This window comes from Haemaphysalis longicornis, unplaced genomic scaffold, assembly GCF_048455015.1.
Source record: "Haemaphysalis longicornis isolate Haplotype H1 unplaced genomic scaffold, Haemaphysalis longicornis Haplotype H1 scaffold_2, whole genome shotgun sequence".
In the NCBI taxonomy this organism is placed as follows: domain Eukaryota; kingdom Metazoa; phylum Arthropoda; class Arachnida; order Ixodida; family Ixodidae; genus Haemaphysalis; species Haemaphysalis longicornis.
The window spans coordinates 201475611-201497075 of NW_027526295.1; the positions used below are offsets into that span (position 1 = coordinate 201475611).

Consider the following 21465-nt stretch of genomic DNA (forward strand, 5'->3'; position numbering starts at 1 on the left):
AAGCTTAAGGCGCATAGGTCTGGTGGTGGTGGTGGTGGTGGTTACACTCTCGAGACGCAGTAAGCGAAGTCGCGAGTGAGATGAGGGTGGTGTGCGAGATGGCGAGAGCGGCGGCAGCACGCAGTTTGACGAGCAAGATGCTGGCACGTACCAGGCAGTAGCCCTGAGGTACAGGTGACCTGGCCCCTCCAAAGCGGCTGGGGCTATGCCCCTGGTTCTGAGAGCAAGGCAGGGAGAGAAAAGAAACCAGCCAGGGCTGTTTATATTGGTCAGCCTCCCTCTCTTTCCAGCCGCCACGCAAGGCTCACTAACAGGGCAGGCACCCTCTCCATGCACCCTATGCAAAGAAACCATGTCTCTCTGAAATTACTGCTTTCAGACTAAAGCTTCCCGCTTTGGGCTGCCGTCGTAAAGCCAAAGGGCCACTTTATTGTGTTTTCAGCGCAACTTGATGAAGGCTGCGCACCAGACTGGGCCACATGAAAATCAGTAAATGATGCTCACTTGCACACAGCTGCATAAACAACGTGTGCTGCCGTACGTTCGTCTGTATAACCGTTCCCGGCACTCATATCTAGAAATTTGAAGGGTGGGACGTGGCACTTAAGACTATTTTTGTTATCTATGACCAAATTTAGTCAAGTAAGGAGAATTTATGTAGTTAACCTCACAACAGAACTTAAATCACTTTTAAAAGATCTTCTATACTTTGAGTTATGAGACTAACTACATTCACAAAGTCCTGCCAATATTAATTCACTAATTAGGCAGAAACTCGACATTTTCATGTCAGTGTGACCAGAAAGGTCTATTCTGTGCAAGGAAGCTAGTAGATTATCACTATTGCCTTTAGGTATCAAAAAAAAAAAAAAAAAAAGGGGGGGGGGGGGCAGAAGTATCACTTTCTTTTTGACATGAAACTATTTCCGATTTCGAAGGGAAGGAGAAACTTTTCTTGTTCTTTCTTTATGCCTAAAAGATAATGCAATAATCGAATAGCTTCCTTGCACAAAATCGACATTTCTGATCACACTGACGTAAAAATCTTGTTGGTAAAAATCTTGACTTCTTGCCCAATTAGTCAATTATGCCAAATACAACTTTCAGGTAATTAGTCTTCTAACTTAAAAAGTGCAGAAGGCATCACTAAATTGATCTCAGTTTTGTTGCTAGATTGATTAGTTACATAAATGCTCCTTATTTTATTCAATTTGTTCCGGAAATAAAAAAAAAAAGCCGTTTCACTTTTACTACACTTTAAGAATGTCCTGCATAGGCAACATTCAGATGTTTGCTATTTTGACCCCTCACAATTACCAATAGAAAATGGCTCCCAGATACAGCTTTGTTCTAAATGTTTAATCCTGCACTGCGATTCCACACACATCCCCCTTGCTGCCACAGCTGATGACATGCTGAATTGCGGATGGCCATAAACAACACTGGCAGCACTTAGCATTTGCATAGCATAACTGGGCGCAGCTTCCATCGAGTGCAGATCCCAAGGACAAAGCAACAATGTCGTCTGGTGCAGGTTGTGCGCAAGAAAATACAGGGTTGCTCAGCCTTTTACCCCAGCAGAGAATTGAAGTTCTGGAACTACGCAATAAAGTAATAAGCCTGAGAGAATTCTCAATTATCGAAGAAATAAGCAGGATATTATGCCTGCTCAACTTGTAACAGCATGCCTGCTGCCACACCCATCAGCAAAAGGGTCTCTAGCCATGCGTGCCACCCCTACAAATTCTCAGTGCCTTTCTCTTCGAGAAAGTAAACTTAAGAAAGCTAGCACAATCATTTAGACAACACGTCTGCCTTTCTTTCTTTTTTTTTGCCTGAAATTGCTGCATTAGAGCACACTGATCATTTGTTCACTAAGCAAGTCACCACCAGAACCACAAACGCCACTTGTGTTCAACCACATTTAGGTATTACGACTTTTATAACGCACACACTGCACATATGGAACACAGTGTTACCTCCGCTCCAGGTAGCTTAAGATACACGTTCCTCTAGATGAGACTAATTTTGCCAAAGCAAGGAGTTTTAGTGTGCACTCTGAAGATTTATTAGTGACTGGCAATGTACTTAAAACAATGCAAAGCTATAACTGACACAAGGATCTGGCAGCTGCGGAAAAAAAAGAAAAGTACAGAATTATCTCTTACATTACCCAGATGATCCATTCCCATTAAAACATTTAAGAACAACAGGTCAGTGTCCTTGTCCTGCACACATGCGCAGGACTCCATACCTTCGACAGACTCCTGCCTCACACTTAGTTGTGAAAAAGTGTGCACAGGTAAGCATGGTAACTCTTCTGCCGTAACCCACTAGGGAGAATTATTCCTCCAGCGACCCCTGTCAAAGTGCTCTTTATGCCCTTTTTGTTTGTAGTGCCATGACTGCGCTTTGTACTAACAGGGGGGAAAAGGGGGGGATGAGGAGGGGTGGGGAGGGATCATCAAATCTATGTCCAATGAACGGAAAGTAACATACCTTAAAGTATTCATTTATTTTCTTTGGGTTCTCGGCAACTGTTGTCCGGGGTCCTTTCACTGGAACAGGACAAGACCCGCTTAGCAAACTACTATATCAATTCCGAAAGCAGTACAGGGTGCCGGGCTGAGTCGCCACTGGCTTAAAGCCCATTCTTGTACACCAGCTTAGTACAGGTTCTAGAGATACACTATTGACTGGGGCATTGCGCTCGGCTCCTTTGTACGCCCAGATACCAGTGAGCCCACAGTGCTGCGGCATCCACCAAGCAAGGATTCAAACAGTACATCAAAAGCAACTTGTAGGTACCTATCACACCAAGCAAGGATTCAAACAGTACATCAAAAGCAACTTGTAGGTACCTATCACACCAAGCAAGGATTCAAATAGTACATCAAAAGCAACTTGTAGGTACCTATCAGGAATGTTCTAATGTGCAATTTTCTAATTTGCAGCATCCCTGACTGGATCCCAGATATCATACAAGAACTGTACAGCCCACACAGCATTCATTATGTCATGCATCGCAGCAGTCTGCAGCCAACCCGGGAAATACAAGCTGAGCTGCAGTGAGTGCAGTATGCCTTCGAGCCAGGTCTGCTTCAATTAGGTTTACTGTGCATGTCCTCGAGTGCCTGAAGTCTGAGAAGCTGCACGGGCTGCCACAACCACTGGCAAAGGCCACCTGATCAACTAGTATCATTAAAAGTGACCAGGTGCACTTCCGTAAGCAGCCGAGTAAAAACATGTCTCAGGGAGTGCTAGCAACTACTGGAACAGCAACCAGCCAATGTCTCAAACAGTGTGGGACAAATGGTTACCTCCAGAAGAGGGGGCTTCCTCCTTGCGTTTCCTTTTCCTTTCAGATTGCGGGGGAGTCCTATGGTGCTTCTCCGGGGTCTGTTGCGGGCACAGGAGGAACAGGCACGGTGAGAACACTGACGCTGCCAGCGCGCGAGCAGCGCGAGAGAAGGGCCCTGCCCACCTCGAGCTCCTTGTCCGAGTGCTGCGAGCCGAGGCTAGCATTGCTCATGTTGGAGTCCTGGTTGTGGTTGGTGTTGTTGGAGCTGCCCGAGGAGGAGATGTGGGCCAGCAGCTGGGAGGCCGGCACCCCCGCCAGGACGCCGCCCGCCGATCCGGCCGCCATCGCACCCCCGGACGACGACTGGGACGTCTGGCCCAAGTACGGGCCCGCAGGGCTGCTGCTGCCCAGGTTGTTGCACAGTTGCTGCGCCACGCAAGAGAAGAGGCAGCACCGACTGCTCAAAAGCACGCTCTCTCTCTCTCTCTCTTTCCGTACTGACTGCACTGAAGGTACGAAAAAGATGCCAGCATACGGCAACAGACAGGTGGAATCGAAGCTTCCCCGCTGCGAGCAGCACCTTATCTTATCTTCTCGAAGGACACTGCTTGCAATTAGAAAGCTCCATTTTAAAAACAACACCGTGCACCTGTGTACTGTGAGCTCCTAGTGTGGTCACCTAGCAGTTACCCGACACAATCCCCTTCATGTTACTAGTACCTGCACTTGCTACGACCACCGACTTTTAAAGTTTTAAGTACCGTATAAACCGGAATATAGGTCGAGTTTTTTTCCAAAAAAATCCGCACAAAAGTCACCCCTCGTCTTATATAGCGGTCATTGGCAGAATGTAAATCGTTGTCTGGCAACAATGTGCAAGAGTAGTCCGTCGCCATCGCCATTCGTGTCGGACTGCTCTCGCACTATCAGGCCTTAATTTGATTTCGCTTTTCTCTAGTTTTTCATATTTTACTCGTCTATTGTGCGTGCGTGCGTACATTTCTGTACGTCTCTGTTCCGAGATGAGTGGCGGCAATTGAGTCACCGAGCAGAATGGGAATATGGCGACGCAACGCCAGTTAGGCGTTTCGGAGAAAAGTGTGCGGTACTGGCGGAGCCAGAAAGCTAAGCTGTGCGCGTGCAATCCCCGAAACAGATCGTTCCGTGGACGTCAAGAGGTGCACCCCGAGATGGAGAACAAAGTGGCGGACTTCGTCCGGGAACTTCGCTCACGATCACTCCGGAGGCCATGCGCGGACCGGCTCCGCGAACTGTACAATGAGTGGATAGCCGGCGACAACAAAAAGACCCATACGGGCCGGTTGCGACCGTGTCAAGCTGGGTGTCCTTCTCTGCGCAGTCGCTGCCCGACGACATGGTTACACGAGTGTTCAGGAAGTGCTCCATCAGCAACGCGCCTGATGCCATGGAAGATGACAGTGCGAAGCAGCCATCCTCGGACGACTCTGAGAGCTCCGACGAGTGACTTCGTCAGGCATAGTGAGTGGCAGTGACGGACGGGCGTCGAAAATAAATATAGACATTGTGAGTGCGCTTCTGTGCCGACTTATTTTTTTTGTCAACTTTTCCCACCTCAAGGTAGGGGGTCGACCTATATACCGGGTCGACCTATAATCCGGTTTATACGGTACTTGGTAACCCACAGGCGACAGCTGTAGTTACAACTTGTTTAACTGCGTCACTTGTTTAAATGCGTCAGCTGCGTCATTTCGTCCCAGTGGTGCCCACACCAGTAGTGGGGGATGTGGCTATGCGTTCCACAGTAGAAGCCTGCGGGCCAGTGTACTGTTGGGCTGCCGCCAGATGAAGCATAGCAATGCTCCGGGCTTGAGGCATGAGGGACTACGGACACATATAGCCTGGAAGACACTAGGTGCCTTCCCAGACACTTCAGAGCAGGCAACTTCAGGCTGTGCATGACTCGGCGTAGACACACGGGCTTTTCATGAGAGCAATCTCCCACACACTCCTGACAGTGGTTCACAATCACCCTTATATTACTATCGTCGTTTCATGAGAGCAATCTCCCACACACTCCTGACAGTGGTTCACAATCACCCTTATATTACTATCGTTGCCAGCTTTGATGACCATGCATTGTCGCCTGTATGCGGTCATCGCCACTTCAGCACCCGAGTAAATGCCTGCTGCCTTTTCATTTAACTGCCTGGGGTTTACCCACCCAGATGGTCTGCAGGACTTCAAAGGAATACCCTCGCACATGTAGCACTTAGCGATGTCGGATTGTGCTCTAAACAGCCTGCAGCGAGGTCAGAACTGTTAGGTGAAGACACCCATTCCGACCAATTTTTCAGTTTCAACTGAAAACAACAAATTTTCTGATGACACTTGAGCTGTTCGTATTCGCTTTTCATCAATCAGAGCCCAGCTAAAATAACACTTTTTTTTAGAAACACTGAAGCTGTTTTTTTCTAGATGTATAACCATGCCTGGAGCAATGTAAAGGCATATGTGCATCAACCCTCTCATGCTCAAAAAATGAAAACAATAGATAAAGATTCTGATGCTTCATTACATTATGATTTGTAACTCAAACAATATAGAAACGTGAAGACGAAAATTTTTTTTTTTCCTGAGGTTAAGAAATTACATAATGTATCACATACCCTTAAAAAGCAGGTATATGTATAACTACACGTATTCTGTAGGTATATAATGTATCATATACCCATTTATATGTAGGCACATTGCATACCTACATATAAAAGTAGGTATATAATGTATCATATACCCAATGAAAGGCATCATATACCCACAAAAAGTAGGTGCAGGCCGGGCGTGCTGACGACGGAGGATGCTATCTTGCAAACTGTTATGTGGGACCCCATGCTGCCAGTTATGAAACTGTTTTTTTTGAAAAACGCTCAGGAGGTATCAGAAACGGTACCGTAGGCATTTATTGGATGTCGAAAGGCAGAGGTGAGAGTAAAAAAAACTGAATGGTTGCATATCTTAGTATCTTGTATGATACATTGGGCATTGCAGGGTTAACAGATACGTGAGCTTCTGTGGGACAATTTACGTAACCTAATGTCCATTTTCGGAACAAGCCTCACTTATATGTAACTCGAGGGCCCCCTTACAGTCTGTTGACTATGGGACCTTCATCTGTATAACAACATGTTTGTATTCCTCTTTATGAAATAAACTTTCACTTTTAACATATGCATAGTGAAAGCCACCAGATGTGTCGGATAGGCAGCGAAAGCGGTAAAAGTTCAACAAAATGCGATAAATTTGCTTGAAAGGGGGTAACCAAGTTTGACACTGTTTAAACAGTCAAACTTATACTTGTGCAAGATTAACGCTTCGATGGCCCACTGAAACATGCAATGGCCATCGAATTCAAAAAGTATGCACAATTGAGGGTGTGCAACTGAGCAACATGTTTTGTCACATTACTGACATAAGATTAAAGTAATAGAATCAAGAAAAAAGGTGCTACTGCCAAAAACAATCTTTCTCTTCATTCTTACGTTCATTTCATACGAACAAACAAAATGTAGTTTCACAACAGTGCGACATCTGCTTCTGGCATTAAGATGCATTGCGTGTGTGCAGCTCATTAGTGTTTGTGTGGTTTGTACACTGAAATTGCGAACAAAAAAAAAAAGTGTGCTAACTTCATTTTAAAGCCTACAGCATTTCAAAACAAGTTTTGCTTGGTGTGTTGACTGCACCCTGAATACAACGTTGCCAGACGAGTGGGTCATTGCTCCCTTGGCTATACCACGAACATTCAGTGAAATGCACCAAGCCCCAGTTGAAGTTGATCGTCGCAGAAAAGAGCTATGCTGCAGCAGCGCTATTCGGTCTGCCGATGACCTGCTTCAATGACCACTGATTTGTGGCATAAACTTTGTTTCCTTTTACCACGGCACACTCACCCGATTCCCTAGAAAGCGAGCCTCCAGCAATTCTTGTTTTCGTGGGTCCAGACTATGGATGTTGTCCATTGTCTCAGGCTCCCACCTGCACAAACATGACAACGCGGCATTACGGATACGACCAGAACCAAGAGTTAGATCCCCACAGTGTGTCTCAGCAAGCCGCTCACACGGTCCCGACGTTCCCATAGTGGATTGTGTAATATTCCCAGGAGCGTTTACCATACTCCGCCCCCAACGTTCTCGGTCCAAGCAACGAGAAAGAAAAGAAATAAAGGCGAAAGAGGGCGTCGGGGTGGGATTCTTCCTCTCCAGTGCCGTTTCATATTCGGAGGCCAGGTCTTCCTTCGGCCATGGCGGATCGATTCGAGAGGAGAGCAACCCAGCGAGCCGCCGCTCCCATTACGGCGAGCGAGGCGCGGGCGGCCATGCCACGAGCAGGCGTTGGTTCGCGCAACAGCCTTCTCGAAAGGACAACACCCGGACGCCATAACCGATGAGCCGTGGGGGCTCGCCGGTTAGCAGCAGCAGCCCACCGGAAACAATACGACGGCGACGCAGAATACAATGAATAGACACCGCTCGGCGACGTTTAACAGCTGCTGCAATGAAGGCAAACCCTGGCAAGCAGTTCTGCTCCAACTACATTGCTCCACGTCGATCATCATTCAAGAAACGGCGCGCACGTCATACATTAGGGGGGGAAAAAATACGGCAGCATTGAAATCAGCTTGAGCGCTTTTAACAAATGAGGGCGTACGTGGTGCCGAATTACACGTAATCCCCGATGCCCTCTAAGGAGACTCCTTGTCGATTTTTGTCTACGCAGCAATCGTCCGCCCCTACGGTGGCACAAACAGACGAGGCGATAGCGCCAAGGTCACCCTCGTTTTCTTTTTGCCAGATATTTTTGTTGCTAGCCAAGCCTTCGGATTTGCGCGGGGGTCACCACCAACTAGACACGACGCAGAAGAGAGCGGCGATTATCAGTGACCCCACATAAATGTGCGCCTCGCGTACTAGCCGGAAATGTAGAACTGGCTATGGAACTAACGGGGGTAAATTCTAAACATTACGGAGGCGTCTTGACGACATACAAAAAGTACGCTCCCCTCGTAACAAAAAACGCGTTCGTTTGCTAGCTTTATTACATGCTAATAACCGTTTCAGAAAGCTGCGCTCATATCGCCTTCTGACTCAACAAAGCGCTCGTTTGATTGATCGCTATCGAAACATTTGCCATTGAGTTCGGCGATTGCCAGCCAACGGCAACAGGCGAAAGACAAAATATGAGTCACCCCAGCGCCGATAATGTGCCCGCCGCCGCCATTTAGAGCGAGAGGCAGTGAATTCGGGCACGATGCGGCAGAAACGTTGCTGTTCAAGTTCACCAAGCACGCCCAGACGCCCAGCGGTGCAGAGAGGCCGCTAATTAAAGCGTAGTGTTGCACTGAACATCGAACGACACAACGTTCAAGATTAGCATGACGAATCACATTTCCTCAAGACACAAAATTGAAATGAAGAAAAAAGGAAGTGTAATAAGATGGCCGCCGCAACTCGCGCGACAAAAAAACACGAAAAGGAGCGGTACAGGACGACTCGAGCGTTGCGCGAACCTTCCAGATTGGTCGAAAAAAAAAAGAAAAAAAGAAAGGGAGGGAGGGAGAGAGAGAGGCAGAACTGGCAGGAAAGCGGGAGAGGGCGGAGAGGGAGGGCAGCTAGGACGCAGATAGGAAGGAGGGAGGGTAAGGAGAGGGACAGAGAGAGCGAGCGGAGGGCGACTCGACCCAAAAGAAAGCAGAAGACTGAAAGAAAAAAAGAAAGCACATGCCTTCCCCCGCCGAAACGAAGCCCCACGGGAGCTGCCGCCATGATGGAGAAGGCAGGAGCCCAGTACACGCGGAGCCACGCGTCACAACAGGCGACCCGACATGACGATGATGATGACCCGCTCCTCTCCGACCACCGCCAGCAGTCACCACGGCACGCACAACGGACACCGCGGATCTCGCCGATCCAGCTTGCCAGCGGCCGACGGCGACAGCAGAGCTTCACGGGGGCCGCGGAAGGAAACCGCCGAGGACGAAGACGACGCCGGCGCGCTCGAGCTGGCTTCTACGCACCTCGCTCGTTCGTTTCACGGCGCATTCCAAAGCGCACGACGGCCGACGCACCGTTCCGCCGCCGACCAAAGCGGAGGGGGATAGAAAGAGCGCGAGACTGAAGCAGAGGGCGATAGAGAGAGAGAGCGCGCGACCGAGTGCGGGAGAAAGAACCCGCGAGCGAGCGAGCGAACGAACGAAACAAAGAAATAACCAGGAAAGAAAAAAAAAAAAAAATAACAGCGCAGAGGGAGGAAGCCGCCTAAACGCCAACGTCGCCTGGCTCGTCCGTCCACACAACGTTGGAGTGATCGAATGCTGGGAGCCGCTGCAAAGGGAGGGTCGGCAGAATGGAAGAAAACGAGCCGGCCATCTTGAGGGCTCCAGCAGCAACCCTTTATTATTCCTAGCTAGCCTTTCCGTGGCTCCGATTTATGCGATTCCAAGCAACGCACACACTCCACTCGGCGTACTCAGTCGCGCCGCTGGAACCGACTGGCCTGCATCTCTGCCTGCATACAGCGGCAGCGCACGTGCCGTGACGTAAGCCCGAGGTGACGACTGCGGCAGCGCGCAGGCGAGAGCGAACGCCCCGATGAGTCCCCCGCACGCAAACGAAGCATAAATGCGCTCGGCCGAAGACGCGTTACAACGCCCCTACAGTGCGCGCATACAATACCCAAATTCGCACCAAAAATTTTGAAGGTGGCCCCCGGGTTACGACTCCGTCATGATAAGATTACTAGAACTGACACTGTTAAGGCACGATATTTTAAACACGTGTCAGCAGAACGCGCATCTACTCACAAATATGCCGCCTACGAGGTCAGCACTCAGCCTAAGGCTTTCACCGAGCCTGCAACAACGCGTAATAATCGTTCGCCCTGAAACCGCGTTTTCGTATTTACCGCCATCACGTGGTACAAAAAAAAAAAAAAGCTAAACCGCACAAAAACATGTACCAAGAAAGCCACCCATTCTTATGCCCGATAAACGGTTCCAATCCAACCTTCTAATTTATCCATCCACTACTTACTCGCGCGAAAGTTGTCATAGAACGATAACATCCGCCACGAAGCATTAATTTCTCCGGCACAGGTTGCACACGACAACCCTTGAAGGCCGACGGCAATGCACAAAATGCCGTAACGACATCACAGTGAACGCACATTTACGCACGGCCTTACAGTAAATAAATGTCAGCAAACACCGAAAGAACTTGAAACGACACGCACTGCAAACACGCACATTGTTACCACTCCGCTGCCCCCATTGTTAAATCCAGATGCCCCTCGTATTGTCTGGCCCGCCAAGCCACTCTTCTTAATGACCTCGACACCTCTTGCCGAATGACACATGCAGTAGTGTGCGGATCTACAGATGACACGACCCTGAACGTACGATTACTTATGAAGATGGCCCACAAGAACCCGACACACTCCCGTCCACTGTGTCACATCGAGGGCGTGCAAAAGGAGAGCGCGTCGTTCGTTTCGACGACAACCATAGACCTTGCAAGTCTAGCCCCACTAACGCACACTAAACCGGTTGCTGCTTCAAATTACGAAGGTACACTGGCAGACAAAATTGCGGCGCAATAGGGCAGCACAAATAATACCAACCCGCCGCGGTGGCTCAGTGGCTAAGGCGTTGCGCTGCTGAGCACGAGGTCGCGGGTTCGATTCCCGGCCGCGGCGGCCGCTTTTCTGATGGAGGCGAAAAGCAAAAACGCCCGTGTGCACGAGATTTCGGCGCACGTTAAAGATCCCCAGGTGGTCGAAATTAATCCGGAGCCCTCCACTACGGCGCGCCTCATCGCCTGCGTTGCGTCGGCGCGTTAAACCCTGCAATCAATCAATCAAATAATACCATACGAGCGCATAAAAAAAAAAATCTGACTTTTCAATTAAGGGGGGACGAGGGTCTTAAAACTAACTTTTTTATTTATGGTTAGAAACTTATGAAAATTTGCACACGGATGTGCTTTTCTCTGTAGATTTCAAATATGCAATTATATTTGAGCTGGTGCTGTTAGTTCAAAAGTTATCATACAAAGTCTAAACCGCAATTAGGTAATTTCTTACGCAGCTTTAATGAACTTTCGCATTGCATTTTGTCGCTTTTAATTACATGAATGGATAGCCAGAGAGTTCCCATACCCGATGACATTCTTCGTTTTTCTCTAAAGTCACGGCATCCTAAAAAAATATGTCAAGTACAAAAAGTGGCAGTATTGGATATTTTGGCTCATCAAAATAACTGCAAGTCATTATTTATGCGTAGCCTAAACAGAAAAACTAAGAATGTCATCGGCTGCCTCAGGCTGTACTGAAAAAAATGGTACCAAGATTGACCTTGTGAAGCAAAAAGAAGTTTCCAAAAAGCTGCGTAAGGCTGAGGGAAGTGTCAAAAAATATGAAACTGAGAAAACTGCATTTGAAGTTTGGCCATGTGTTATGAGATGAACCGTCAGTAGTGTAGCTTCAAAATTTCCCAGTAACAAAGACATGTTCTTCCCATTTTCAAATCTGTCTTTGGATTCCAAAAATGTCAACTAGAACTGGAGATACAAAAGGCCAAGTAACGGACCCCATCAGGAATTTAGCAAAATTTATCGACTTCGAAACGGTTGGCATTTTGTTAGCGTTGTGAAATCTGGTGGTGTCTTGCTGGCGTCGTGAAAACTGCAACAGTCCTTCGTGAAGTGCCATCATCTATTACAGTGCACTGTGGTACCCAGAATATTGTGTACGGCAAAAGTATGAGGGTGAAACTTGCTTTAGGTGCCCCCTTTTTTTGTTCTTTGGTGAGGCTATTTCATTCGCGGTTTTTATGCTGGAAGTTTGAGAGGATACAGGGGTGGGACACTGCGCAGTGCGTTTTCCGCAAATGCATCATGTTGTTGGCCCTCAAAAGAGTCTTTTGGGGAAAATAAATGTAGCCGAAAGGCAAACTTTCTTGGCCTATGGGGATAAACCCATAGACGCCTTTTTCCTTCAAGCCGTGCATGGTGCGGCTATCTCCATCGGACATCACGGTTGTGCACCGCAGCCCATTCTTGAAGAGCGAGCGCTTGAACGTTATCAGGGCTGCCTCTACCTCCATGCGTCCTGCACCACAGTCAATGTTTCGCTGACACTCATGGTCTGCCAGCCAATCTTCGTAGCCCTCATCTGAAGCTTTGGGTCCGATGGCGCAACCTAAGCGAAAGTTAGAGAGGACTACATGATCAATCACCAAGCCGGTGTACACTTCAATGATGCAGCCCACTCCAATGTGTGACAACCGTCCCCTTGTCATCCACGTGCCATCAAACATCACATCTATGTTGTTTGGCGGCTGACCAAGGTCCGAGTACAAGTCCTTGATGGCACGCACACTATCAGCTTCAGAGGCTGCTGCAGTGTCCTCGCAAACCTGAACCACTTTCCTCAAGTGCGCTTGGAATGTCTTGTGGTGCAGGCCTCTGTGGGACAAGTTCATACCAGCACAAAAATCTGACAGAGCAGTCACCCCCTTCCAGATGCTTTGAATACTTTTCAAAGCCCTCATATTCACTTCAAAAAGAGTGATATTGCCAGATCCTTCGGTCCTTGGCGAGGAAAAACGTTCCACACGGTGTTCATAAACCGAGCACGTCACCTCGAGCTTCACGGCGAGGCCGTACTGCCGGTCAGGCTTCCTCAAATCCAGCGCCGCCAGCCCGCACTTGCCGCACCTGACGTGCGCAAAAAGGTCGTTCAGCATTGCAAAATCCACTAAGACAAAATCTGTGCCGGATTCTTCCTCTGAGTGCGCCAAATCCACTTCAAGGAGGTCGAATTTCCGCTGCGTTGCTGACTTGGTCTCCATTCCGCGCTTGACCTCGTCCGCTTGTTCCGTACGCGCGGCGATCTCCTCCGCCGTGTAATACCTCGTGTCAAGCCGGCAGGACGTGCTTGGACCAGGTATGGATTCCGGAGGTGGTTGGTCAGGCGATGGGGCAGGCGAGGCAATACGAGGTGGCGAACGATTCTCATCCGGCGGAGTCGAGCGGCCCGAAGTCGCACCACGCGACCTTGGGATAGGCGGACGACGCTTTCGCTTCCCGTGCGCATGACGGGTCGTCTTCTTCAAACGTACGTCTCCTGGCATCATTCACGAAAGTATGCGATGGAAGAATTAAAAGAAACTGTAAAAAAAAACTGCTCTAAGCGAGCGCTGCGCCAGAAGAGCGGACTCCGTCAGACGTGCGTAGCAGACGCCATGATGGCGACCGCCATGACAGCAGTCGCGCCGACCAATGGGAGGGGTCGTATGGCGAACTCAAACCGCGTGCGCCCGCTCTAGCCAATCGGCGGCTGAGAAGGTGCCTTCGGAAAACTGGCAAGGGCGGTCGTTCTACTCAAGCGACGCCATTTTGAGATATCGCAAAATGCGCACAAAGAAACAAGCTTCAAAACAAGACCAAGATGGCGGCGATCGGTCGGCTGCTTCGCCCGCGGGGCGCGCGGGAATTTGAAGCAACTTTTGCCCAATTCGGGGCATTTCGTGGCCCTCGAGGCGTTTCAAAACATGATTTTAGAGTATTTCCCGATGGAATTTCGCGTTGATATTTTGAAGGCAGGTGCTTGAAGGTACAATAATTCCAAAAATTGGATTTTCTCAAAATCGATATTTTGGCCATTTTTGACCATTCTAAGACCCGCGTCCCCCCTTAATCCTAACTGAAGTCCATTAGAGATCAAGACAAGCCAGCGAAAACGCTGACCATTACTGGCTATTATCCCTCACGTGGGTAAGCAGCATGTGGCAACGTTTTTTTTTTGTTTTTTTTTTTGACGTCCGATAAACCGACACGTCATCAAGCAATGAAGGACCGGATATCTTTTTTTATTTTTTTTTTTTCGATTCGTTGGCCTCTACTTGAGGCGAAATCTCCAACCCATGTAATTGTCATGACGTCCGCTTCGGAAGCAGTAGGACCACCGGTTCGGTTAGCAAGTCCAAATGCGTTCAATTTTCCAAATTTGTGCAAAAGGCGCCCAAGCACGCACGGAAAATCTGAAGAGTATCGGGTACTGCTAGCGGCAGTGCACGCCTAATACACGCGAAGAAGGCAACACGTCAGCGTTGTGCCATGCGTGCGTTTTGCGTAGCTTTCGAGCGCACGTGTCTGTCGCCAGAAGAAATCGCGTGGCATTTGAGCAGTGAGTACTGACGCACAGATACGCCGCACAGAAGAAGCACGCAGCTCAACGCCCCGTGGAGGGGTATCACATGAGTGAAAGGCCGTTACGTCAGTTGGTGAGATGCTCGATGACCTCCGTGAATCGGATCCCGCCTTCCCATATCTTATGCAGCGACGACTGTGTATATTCACCCGCATTCACAACAGACTATAGCAACGACTCCACGATCCAAATCATCCGGAGCCTCAGGGATTCGGCTCGAGCTCAGCCTAACGCTAGCCGTCGCCCTTGCACCGGTCACAGCGAACCAATAATTTTATCGCACTGTCTCAGATACCAAGTCGAGCATATCAGGGAGGACGACCCTTACAGCGAAATGAGGGATGGTGAGAATAGAGGGCTGCTTTGAAAGCATTGTCGAGGTCACGGGCAGGGGTGACGCGGTCGCAGCGCCGGGAGAACCATTAGCTACGGCGAAATGAGGCAGGTGATAACGTTTTCGCTTAGCAAGGGATCAGCAGCAACGACCTTGCACGCGCATCTCAACACCTGGCGCGGATAAGGGCAGGGGGAAAAGAAGCGAAAGAAAGATTGATGAAGCGCGCCTTGAATTGTTATTAGAGGAGACTCCACGCACACAGCTGGCCCCTTTTACACTTGTTCGCCAAGGAGTTGCCCGCGCTTGCGCTCTCGGGTTGCCAAGAATAAGCATTAGCTTCTTATAGCAGGCGGAAAATAACCGCGCAATACTGCTGTCGAGGTACGCAGTCACGGCCGACAGCCCCGTAAACTGACCCTCGAAGGGGCCCACAGCTCCCCAAAAACGCAGCGGTACGCGTGCACGTCTCGCAGTTGATTCGAGGATTAGGCAGATGCCGCTCCATCACAACGCTAGCAGGATTCGGCCAGGGAAATTTCTTGGGGACTGCGACAACAATCTCAAGGTCCGAAAGATTAGGTTAACTGCTAGCCAGCCATGCTCAGAGGCTAAAACCAGGGTTAAAAAAGCGCTCGAAAACCGAAAAAGTTAGAAATGCGGTAAGCGGTCGTGGTTGGTGACCATAGTCCACTGCGGACAAAGACACCGAGTCGGGAGAAGGGCGCATAACGCAGGGCACTAATGCCACGGGGGAAATGTTACACTATTACAAATACAGCTGAACCTCGTTACAATGAACTCTAATGTAGCGAATTATCGACTATAGCGAACTAAATACCAACTTTGGTTGGCCACGCTTTATTTCAATGACACTTATTCTCAACGTTATTCTGGTTATAACGAAACCGCTACAGCGGCACGGGAGATCGGCCATAACGAAGAAATGTTTGAGAAAGGCTGATGAGCTACTTGGGAAAAACTCCCCACGTCCAAAATTGCGGAAGTAGAAAAGGCCCTTTCGTGCGTGGACAATGTGGAAAAGTTCATCCTGGTCGGTGCTGTGAAAAGCCACCTGACGAAGATCACAACCCACTACAAATAAATAAGAACGCAGGCCTCTTTTGTCGAGCCCACATTGTTGTGTTGCAATTTCCTTTCTCGTCTTCCGGTCCATTTAGTTTGAAATGCCACGAGGAGACAGGGAAGGATTACTTCGTTTATAGCGGGTTCGAATCATAGCATACAGTGTTTTGGATCTAAGATTTTTACGCTAGGCAGATTGCCTACTTGTTGAAGCCGATTTCTACTCAAACTGTTACAACGAATATCGGATGTAACGAACTGATTTACTGCCCCGATACCACTTCGTTATCACCAGGTTCGACTGAATTTAAAATTTTCACAGGATGGGGAACACAGTGCCGGTCTCGAGTGGGTGCGTCCAGAGAGAGAGAGAGAGAGAGAGAGAGAGAGAGAGAGAGAGAGAGAGAGAGAGAGAGAGAGAGAGAGAGAGAGAGAGAGAGAGAGAGAGAGAGAGAGAGTTGTCCCTCCTCCTCCAATTTCTCGATGTCCACGTTGAGTTCACGAGGACCCATAGGCGTCCCGTGACATAACCTCCGCAGAGGGAAGCGTGTCTCGGCACTCAGGAGCCTGATACGGAGTTCCTTTGACGGCACGGCTCAGGGCGGTAGGCATGCGCGACGGCAGCGCGTTACGGGCGTAACTCCGCGTAATACGCGGTAAGTCCCAGAGTACCGGGACTGGAGTTCCTCACAAGGGCCAAAACGGCGCGAGGGGCACCAAAATGGGACAAGTGACCCCCGCGTAAGGTGGCGTACACATTAGTTCTCTGTATTTACTCCTCCTTATTTCATTTCCCTCTGCGTTTACTTTTACGCTTTCATTTTTTTTTTCTTAATTTTCCGTTTTGCTTCCGAGTGCCCTTTCCCTGGCCAATCCCACCGGAGTGAGGTGAGCCCCTCAGTGGCGTTACCACATTTGTCCTCCGTGGCCGCATCCCGCAGCTGCCGCTACAAATGTGGCTTTTGCTTGGGTAGTGCAGCTGGGCGGGTGCTTCACGACGATCCAGAGAGGCTGTTGCCTGACTCGCAGTACGCCACCAATAGAAGGTCGAACTTGCATGGAAACACACTGGGGCAGGGGCAGGGGCGGCATTCTCAGTTGTGTGAATTCCATGTCCGTTTCAGAGCGCGCATTTCGAGCGAGATCTGATTGGCCGAAAACAGAAGACCAAGATGTGACCCAGCACAAGCAAGGCGAGGCGTCGATTCCTGTGCCATGTCATTGGTCAGACACCCGTTAAGTGCAACTACGTCACGATTGAAATGGACGTTTTTGCAGGGGACACCGCACAGAATTCTGTCCCAGGTTCACAGGAACGTTTTCGTGAACTTTTACAACTCGGGGGGATGCAGAGGAATTAATATTAGTGGGGTATTTCCCACAGTATCGACATTCGTATATGTCATTGAGCATCGCTACGTCGACGATCGCTATCGCACTCTGTCTTTCACGGGAAATGTCCATAGCAAAGTGCATTTAGTAGAGGTCGATTCAGGATCTTCGCACGCACTGCAAACGGGGCAAAATTTCGGATTCACACATCATGACGCTATCAGCATCAACCTCCCCTGTGTCACCTGCGGCCAGCATTGCTTGGGCATCTTGTTGAAAAGTATCGTATAACTACGGCGCACCCATCACGTTCATGGTTTAGCGGCTGTAGGGAAGAGCACTGATACAACAGGCTCAGGCAGCCGCAAATCACATCATCTTGGCCACTTGGCTGTTTTTCTACCGAGGGCCGATCTCTACGAGATGTCAGTTTCTTGCCCAACGCACGGGCGATTTCATATCAGCAGCGCGTGAGTGGCGTCGTAAAGTCAGTTCCCGGATATGCTTGCTGCCACACAAAGATACGAGGGCCTTGACTGTGGCCAGCCAATAAATACAAAGTCATTCCAACACAACAGCCCTGAAATTTCGGCGCGCTGAAAGACTGGAATAAAAAAGAAAAATTACGCACTCCTCCGTCTAACGGCGACGATGGGGCAACGCGCGAAGCTTTTTTCGTGCGAAATCAAATGGCGAAGGGTTATAAGCCGCCGCGATCAAAAGTCCGAACTGCGTGCGGGTCATTTTCAGGCCTCAGCCAGTCAAAGCCCAAACTCAGACGACAACCAACAGTCCCCTCTACCAAAGAGTCTCCTCTCCAAATCCAAACTGCTTCGACCGCGTCGGAATGGGAAAATCGGATAAACACCGGCTCTATACCGCGAGGAAGCCAGTTTCGATTCCGACCAAGGGAAGCGATTTTTTTTTCTTTCACTTCGCCCACGATCATCATCATCGTCGTCATCGTCAGAAAAAGTTGGCTTTCCTGAAGTGCGCTTTCGGCGCGACATACTGCATCAGTGAGACATAGAGAGCTTCGCTTTAAAAGCGGCATCAGTAACAACCCTAGTCGTGACAAATTACGCCTGCTGTAATCAACTCATTCATTCGCTCTTCGGAGCACATACAGAACGCGCCCGAAGCACAGGAATCCTTGTAGGGAAGAGAGGTCGCGGGAGAGGGTGAAGGGAGCTTTTTTCTTCCTCCATGGCATCGGTGCTGCATTATAGAGCCGCAGAAGAGCTGCAGAAACGCGGAGAAGGGGGAGAAAGTGTGACGCCGAACGCGACACAGCCGCTCTGGCCGGCAAAACGTAGCAGTTTCTTCCACTTCTTTGGGCGGTGCCCTGGTCAATCGTGCTTTGTTTCATAAATATGCGCCACCATACAAATGGCTCGGACCACCTTCTTTTTTTCTTCCCGCCATGAATATGCGCGATTAAAAGACTTGTCCCGTTGGTCTACTATCAGGCTTTCGCTTTCCTTCAAGTGGTTTGCCTTAAATGCATTTTCCGAATTTCTCCTTCCTCCACGAACATGCGCAGAGCTTCGCACTTTTTTTACGTTTGCATGGAAAGAGCTTTGACCAATTCATTAAACGAATGCGCGCTTTTTTCCTTCTTTCCTTCGCCGAAAAGCGCAACTAGAATACGGTGGACAATCGGTGATCACGAAACGCTTCCGCCGTACGCTCTATTCGATGAGAGAGAGAGAGAGAAAGAGAGAGAGATAGAGATAGAGATAGAGAGAGAGAGAGAGAGAGAGAGAGAGAGAGAGAGAGAGAGAGAGAGAGAGAGAGAGAGAGAGAGAGAAACAATTTTATTGATTTGATACCCAGAGAAGATGTACTGACTCGGCGGGCGCAGCTGCGATTCTATGTAACGGGGCCGGTGGCACACGCCAAAGCACAACACGCTAATAGCAAGCACGCGTCTTGCATAAACAAACTGATAAGCAGCGACGAGCTCGACAATGTGTCAGCGCGCTCTTAATTAAAAGCGCAGTAGACGCAGCCAGCCGACAATGAAAACGCAAATTCGATGCTCCGTGACTGGAAGTGGGGGAAAAGCTGAATAAGAAATGCATTTGCTTCCGGATATTTAATCATTACAATAGTGCAAATGCAGAGCACGCTCCGTGACTGAAAGAGCGAAAAGTTGTCCAATTGGACATATATTTATTCACGGATATTTGATCATTATACTAGTACAGTGTAAATGCAAATTATTTGTCGAAGAAAGAATTTGCAAAAAGCAATAAATATTTTAAAACATGGCATCACGAAACCAGAAGATGCGTCTTATTCCCCACGCTAAAACTCTCCAAAGAAAAATATACACAAAAAACAAAAAAATATATATTGAAAATGCACCAAACGTGCAACTACTTGTATCTCCACAAAAATTAGTAACTGTAAAAGTAAAGAGATAACTGGTAAACAAATGAAACTAAACGCTAATCCTACGATACGGTGCAATCAAAAACGAGGAAAAATAGCCAGACCCGGCAAACAAAAAACTCGAAAAGTGGTGTAGGAATGCCTACAGGTTAGTAGGTAATTTTCAAATTTCTGTGCAATGTTTTCACTAAGGTAACTGCGAGTGGAAACGCTCGAGCGTGGGGTCACGCAGGAAAACAGACGAAGCGCTCGAAGCTTCGAATGCTCCCGCCTGCTGCCAGACCACCGCCCACCGATTATCCTGGATGCCAGCAAGCAACGCGTTTTCTTGCTCGCACGGCATTCGCGTCCTCCACTACCTTGACTCAAAGGCTCCGCATTCCGACAGTACGACACGTACGCCCAGCCAACTCACCTTAATCTCATTTTCTCCACGCAATACCCATAGCTCTGCCACCACTGTCCTCAGCCGGGAATCCTAACCACACCACGTGGGAGGACCAGCGATTCCCAGACGAACAACAACCACTCTAACGAGCAGTGGGGCTTCACTGGCCTGACGAGACGAGGATGGACGAGGATTGAAGCCAAGGTATCCCGGATAATAATAAAAAAAAAAGCCTTCCACAGGGCGGTAACAACTTTGCTCGCCTAAATAAAGATTTATTCATTCAATCATCGAGCAGCGATGGCTTGGCATTCTGTGCCCTGCTTGCGGCATGTTGCAATCTGAACACACGCACCCACGACCAAAGATTGCGCGAACTGCCCTGGCGACAGCTGATAGCGCGCGACTAGTATACAACGCCGTTCGTGCTATAGCTAACCATCTACCTCGGTTTGGACGCAGCGTCGAGGCCTTCCCAGCGCTGGCATGGAGGACCTTCTGTTCCCGAAGGGGCCTGTGGCAACCCAACTTCGGGAAGCCTTCGCCCATCCGCTCCGTTACCTGGAGGCGACCGGCCTCACGCACCGACTGTAGACCCCATACAGCAGCGACTGACTGATGTGCCCGGACTGACAACCCTATCTGCTATTCTTTATCCTTTCTTTTTACCTTTCTTTCTTTCTCTAATTCATCCTTTCACTCCCCCTCGACTTCCCTTTCCCTGCACTGGGTTGTATGCAGGTGAACTCCCTGCCGAGCTCAAATATCCCCATTGCACTGACTTTCCTTTTCCTTACCCGCAAACCACCACCCCCTACATCGGTTTGGAGAGCGGTAGGCTTCACCCTACCACCGCCATCCATGTATTCATGAGATCGCAGCGACAACGGCGAAACCGTTACAGCGTGCTGACATTGAAGACAATGGCTCCAAGAGTAGACTTCGGAACAAGATAATGCAGCGTTGCTTCGACACCGCCAATGGTACAACCTTTAAGCTCTACTGCGGTAGGCTAGGGATTGAGCGTATACGAACCAGGTCGTCGGGCAGCTTTAGTGCGGACGAAACTCAAGAGCGGGGAACCATGGGATTAAGTGCAGATCAGATTGCTTTGCACACAATTTTCCCATTTAGAGCGAATCATCCCCTCAAGCTTCCAACAATCTATGCAATGGGAACGACATCGAAAACATCGGTGCTTTGTACATACAGGTGTGTCACACCAAAGCCCACCCGGCATAGTGAATAACTTGAAGGCACAGCGAGGTAGGCGTTTTTACGTTCTTCGTTCTTCACGTGCCTCAACGAAAAAAAGCTCGTAAAAGGGTAGTAACGGCTGTATTTACTAACTATTTGAACTTTACTACCACCCAGAACGGT

At 49.1% G+C, this 21465-nt stretch overlaps 1 protein-coding gene across 7 annotated transcripts in view; it reads right to left on the reverse strand.

The window, feature by feature from the left end:
- The window catches only part of Tlk (Tousled-like kinase), a 124284-nt gene that overhangs the window by 15553 nt on the left and 87266 nt on the right, over nt 1-21465 (reverse strand). For 4 of the 7 annotated variants that reach the window (XM_077699120.1, XM_077699122.1, XM_077699121.1 and 1 more), the window contains 5 exons: nt 7231-7315; nt 3485-3727; nt 3321-3399; nt 2500-2558; nt 152-217 (listed from right to left, as the gene is read on the reverse strand). In XM_077699120.1, the coding sequence (XP_077555246.1) occupies nt 152-217; nt 2500-2558; nt 3321-3399; nt 3485-3727; nt 7231-7299 (516 nt within the window). In that variant the 5' untranslated portion in view covers nt 7300-7315. Of the gene's footprint in view, nt 1-151; nt 218-2499; nt 2559-3320; nt 3400-3484; nt 3728-7230; nt 7316-8528; nt 8596-9064; nt 9449-21465 lie in introns of those variants that run through there. The other 3 variants (XM_077699115.1, XM_077699117.1, XM_077699119.1) reach the window with 3 other exon arrangements.